Source organism: Palaemon carinicauda, chromosome 4 (genome assembly GCF_036898095.1).
Source record: "Palaemon carinicauda isolate YSFRI2023 chromosome 4, ASM3689809v2, whole genome shotgun sequence".
Lineage (NCBI taxonomy): Eukaryota > Metazoa > Arthropoda > Malacostraca > Decapoda > Palaemonidae > Palaemon > Palaemon carinicauda.
The window spans coordinates 83261505-83266448 of NC_090728.1; the positions used below are offsets into that span (position 1 = coordinate 83261505).

Sequence of the window (4944 nt, forward strand, 5' to 3'; positions counted from 1 at the left end):
GTAACGGGGTATTTTACAAAATTTAATCACCTTTTTGTACAGTTTTAGGATTATCACTAACCGAAAAATAACCAAAATTCTGTACTGCATTTCCTTTCGTTCTTATTTTAAAACTTTGCATACATCACCAAGAATTGACGAAAATTGAAATGATAAATTTATCGTTGATGACATCAATAGCTTTTTCCTCTAAAACCTATATACTATATTGATTGCTCGAATTTCTTGCTATTCATAAGACCTTGTATTTTTTCTTTTCTTTTCCTGATCTCTTACTAACAGCTATTTTGGTATTTCAGGTAACACAGTATTAGACTAGAATATTGTGGGATGACTGAATGCTGGTAACTTGTGAGACGATGAAAATGAGTGATAAAAGACCATTAAAATATGTATAAAATTTTCTTAAATCTTTCAGTTTCAGTAGCAATCTCATGGATATTCACTTTTGAGGATACGCAATATATTTGAGGAATATCATGGTAATAGGTTGACCAGGGCCCCAGCCACCCGTTGAGATACTACCGCTACAGAGTTATTGGCTCCTTTGACTGACCAGACAGTATTACATTGGATCCCTCTCTCTCGTTACGGCTCATTTTTCTTTTGCTCACACAAACATCGAATAGTCTGGCCTAGTCTTTCCACATTCTCCTCTGTCCTCATACATCTGACGCCACCGAGATTACCAAACAATTCTTCTTTGTTCAAGGGGTTAACTACTGCACTCTAAGTTGTTGAGTGGCTAATTTCCTCTTGGTAAGGGTAGCATAGACTCTTTAGCTATGGTAAGCAGCTTTTCTACAAAGACACTCCAAAATCAAACCATTGTTCTCTAGTCTTAGGTAGTGTCATGGCCTCTGTACCATGGTCTTCCACTGTCTTGGGGTAGAGTTCTATCTTGTTTCTCTTCCTCTTTTCCTCTTGTTATTTTGAAGATTTTATAGTTTATACATTTAAGATTTATTTTAATGCTGATATTGTTTTTAAACTTCTCTTTTAGTTTATTTCCTTATTTCCTCTCCTTTCTAAGTTATTTTCCTTGTTGGGGCCCTTGGGCTTATGGCATCCTGCTTTTCCAACTAGGCTTGTAGCTTGGCATATAATAATAATAATAATAATAATAATTGAGAAATGGTGTTGATAAAGGTTATTGTTAAAATAAAGTAAAACATAATAATGTTAATTTTTAATTGCTGTCGCAATCTCATGGATAATGTTATTTGGAAAAATGGCATTTACATGTGTTGAATGAATATCAGGACATGGCTAAATGCAGGTGAGATGTGAAAGACAAAGATCTATCTAAAACTGTAATAATGAAGAAAGGTCCACATTAAAAGAGAAGAAAACAAATCTTAATCGAAACCGTATTTACAAAAAAATATTTTTTTTTATTGAAAATACTTATCAGACTATTAACATTATAATAATTACAATAATGAAAAACCCAAAATTCCAATATCATTTTTTTCTATCCTTCTTTGGGATAGTGTCAAGCCCACTGTCAAATTCAGACACTTGAGCATGCTTGGGTATCTTGCCAGGAATCTGTTTCATCCTTTGAATTTTTCTGCAATTCAAAAAGAAATTTAAATTACTTTATCATGAGTAAATATAAAAAACCAAACCATTATATACAGAATAAAAAATAAAGAATTGGGTATTACAGATCACAATATATATGTAAAATCATAACACTTACATTCGCTTCTCTTTCTTTTCTCTCTTTTCTTTGATCTCTCTCTTGGCTCTAAAAGCAGCAGAAGCCCCAAGAGCACTAGGAGAATCCCTCAATCCCATACTTTTAGCATAATGGCCAAGATGTAGAGCTTTGAAGTTGAACATTTCTCTAAGATGCTTTGGATATGATGCATAAGATCGTACAAAAGACACATACGCTGCAACAAACAATAAACGTTAACAATCATTGTCAGTAAATAAATGATTTAATTATAATATGCATAAGATATTACAAAGGAAACATGCGCGGAAACAAACAATAAACTTTACCAATCGTTGACATTAAATGAATTATTTAATTATAAAATACTTTATAAGTAAATCATCATTAACATTTGATAAACTGTACAACTACTGTCCATGGTTTAACTTATTTATCAATAAAGATCATGTACCATATACATATAGTGTTCCCACGTCAACGTACACACGCATAAAACAACACACGTCTCAGTGAATTTCTTTTTTTTTTATAAATAAAACTATCTAAGGAAACAATTATTGAAAAACGTTTTATAATGAGCAACACAAGTGAGTGTGGGCAAGTGGGGCAGTACTGTAGATAGTTACAACTGTACCATTTACATCTGGCAATGCAGAAATCTCACTGACATCTAAACTACTGGAACGGGACTACTGGCAGCGGACAAGTTACTCGCCACAGCCTCACTGGTCATGGCTAACTGGCTGCTAGAACCTAAAAAGTCTAAAATACCGAAGGATCGAAGGCAGGCGGTCATAAATACTCAGTAAACTAGTATAACTGAGGTAAAAAACCCCTAAGGGAAATAGGGCCACTGCCAACAAGTACAGTAAGAAAGACCCGAACGCCATCGGCGAACCCGTCTCCAACTATAACTTCATCACTCTCTAGGCTAGGCTAGCCGAAACTGACATGCACTGAACTAAAACTAAAAATACAATAATGCAAGGTAAATGCAACCAAATAAAGAGCCCAAAGCATAGTAATGCTAGAATAAAGCTAGCTAACGTGAAACTAGTAAATAAATTAAATGAACACGATAAATAAGGGCAGTCGGTTACACATCATGACGCCCAAAGCTAGCTGGACTCGGAGCGCCCGGCTCCCACATCGTTACAAGCTAAATAACCATTACCCATAGGGATCCAAAACACCTACAGCTAAATCAAACTGTAAAGGAAGATGGTACTCAACTTAGACGACGAAGAAGCCATTATACTAGGAAACACTCTAAAAAAACTGAAAAAGGACGCACAACAAAACAACTACGTAAGCAGGAAGACGCTGCGAACAAAGGAATGACTCATCAGTGACGAACGAGGGCACCATAGGGGGTTAGAGCCCCGTGATACCTGACAGTAATTCTCTTGTAATATCACTCACAGAAATATTAAACAGTAGGAAGCTGCTGAAGGGACCTTCCATCAGGACGACATGGCTATCTCACCCAAAAATAAATTTTTCCTATGTCAAAATCCGTTAATGATGACTTCTACACAAGAGGGAAGGAAGGGAATATATCGATGATGGTTTGTTTATTTACCAGTTGTTTACTTAGTCTATAAAGCAGTGGTTGAGGAACAGGGGTAAATTACCCCCAAATGGGATAAATTAGAACATTTGGGGGGGAGGTAATGGATGCACTATAGATGTGGATATGCTAAGTGATTAGAACATTTGGGCCCTGGGGGGTTAATGGATGCACTATAGATGTGGATATGCTAAGTGAGGGCCGCAAATATGAAATTTGAAGAAAAAGAATGCACCAAGGAGCTCAGGATCTACATAAATGGGGAAATATCTGTATTGACATTGTTTGGTTTCAGATGCTAGCACTTCCCCTATAATATAGAGAAAGGTTAAATGAAGCTACAGATATCACTAGCAATTTGCAGCCTATGGAAAAGAGTATGTTTGATACAGGGCTTCTGATGAAGTTGAAGAAGAAATGTTTCTATGTTCTCCTCTTGTGTTGAGAACTCATGGTATTGATGTGTTTAGTAAGGGTGATGCATACTTCAAAAAGTGTTCCTTTAAAGTGAGAAGATTCTATTGCAGTATCAGCTGATAGAGCTTCTGCCATACTTGGATACGTCAGTGGTTTTGTGGCTTTGGTCAAACAACACAATCTAAATATTCAGGTCATCAATTTTGATACCTCGCCAAGCATTATATGTGAAGAATTTGGAACTAAAAGTGGAAGCTATGTTAAATGGTGTAATTGAGATAACAAGGAAATGGAAAGAGAGAAAACCAATCTCATCTTGACTAAGGAAAAAATTTCAGCCTTTTTATCAAAGCTTCAGTATTTGAAGCAGAAAGTAAACACCAATAAGATTGCTGTCTTTTCAAACAAATAGCGTACTCGTGTCAAAATAATTCAATCACTTTAAGGAAATATAAACACTGTAGTAAGACACGAGCCATCCAAAATGAGTGAAACTGAGCACACTTCCTTTTAGACTAATCTCACAGGATTGACCAGAGGTCTGTTATTCTTGCCAGGGCACCAGCCAACCGTTGAGTTACAACCGCTTGATAGTTATGGGGTCCTCAAACTGGCTAGACAGTACTACATTGAATCCTTCTCTCTGGGTACGGTTCATTTTCCTTTTGCCTACACAGACACACCAAATAGTCTGGCTTATTCTTTACATATTCTCCTCTGTCCTCATACACCTGTCAACACTGAGATTACCAAACCATTCTCCTTCACCCAAGGGGTTACTGCACTGTAATTGTTCAGAGGCCACTTTCCTCCTGGTAAGGATAGAAGTGATTCTTTAGCCATGGTAAGCAGTTCTAGGAGATGAACACTCTAAAATCAGACCATTGTTCTCTAGTCTTGAGTAGTGCCATAGCCTCTGTACCATGGTTTTCCACTGTCTTGGGTTAGAGTTCTCTTCCACATTATCATATACCCTGTATTATTTCACTTCCTCTTATTTTGCTAAAGTTTTTATAGTTTATGAAGGAGATATAAATATTTTACTGTTACTGTTCTTAAAATATTTTACTTTTCCTTATTTCCTTTCCTCACTGGGCTACTTTCCCTGTTGGAGCCCCTGGGCTTATAGCATTCCACTTTTCAAACTAGGGTTGTAGCTTAGGAATTAATAATAATAATAATAATAATAATAATAATAATAATAATAATAATAATAATAATACCAATAATAATAAGAATAATAATAATATATTTCATAAGGTAATGTTTT

The 4944-nt window shown here is 35.7% G+C and overlaps 1 protein-coding gene across 1 annotated transcript in view; it reads right to left on the reverse strand.

Moving 5' to 3' along the window:
* Positions 1–1176: 1176 nt before the first annotated feature.
* The window catches only part of LOC137639544 (ATP-dependent DNA helicase DDX31-like), a 327968-nt gene continuing 324200 nt past the window's right edge, over positions 1177–4944 (reverse strand). Inside the window, exons 14-15 of the mRNA XM_068371811.1 lie at positions 1706–1901; positions 1177–1573 (exon numbers count right to left, since the gene is read on the reverse strand). Of these exons, the coding sequence (XP_068227912.1) occupies positions 1465–1573; positions 1706–1901 (305 nt within the window). The 3' untranslated portion in view covers positions 1177–1464. The remainder of the gene's footprint in view (positions 1574–1705; positions 1902–4944) is intronic.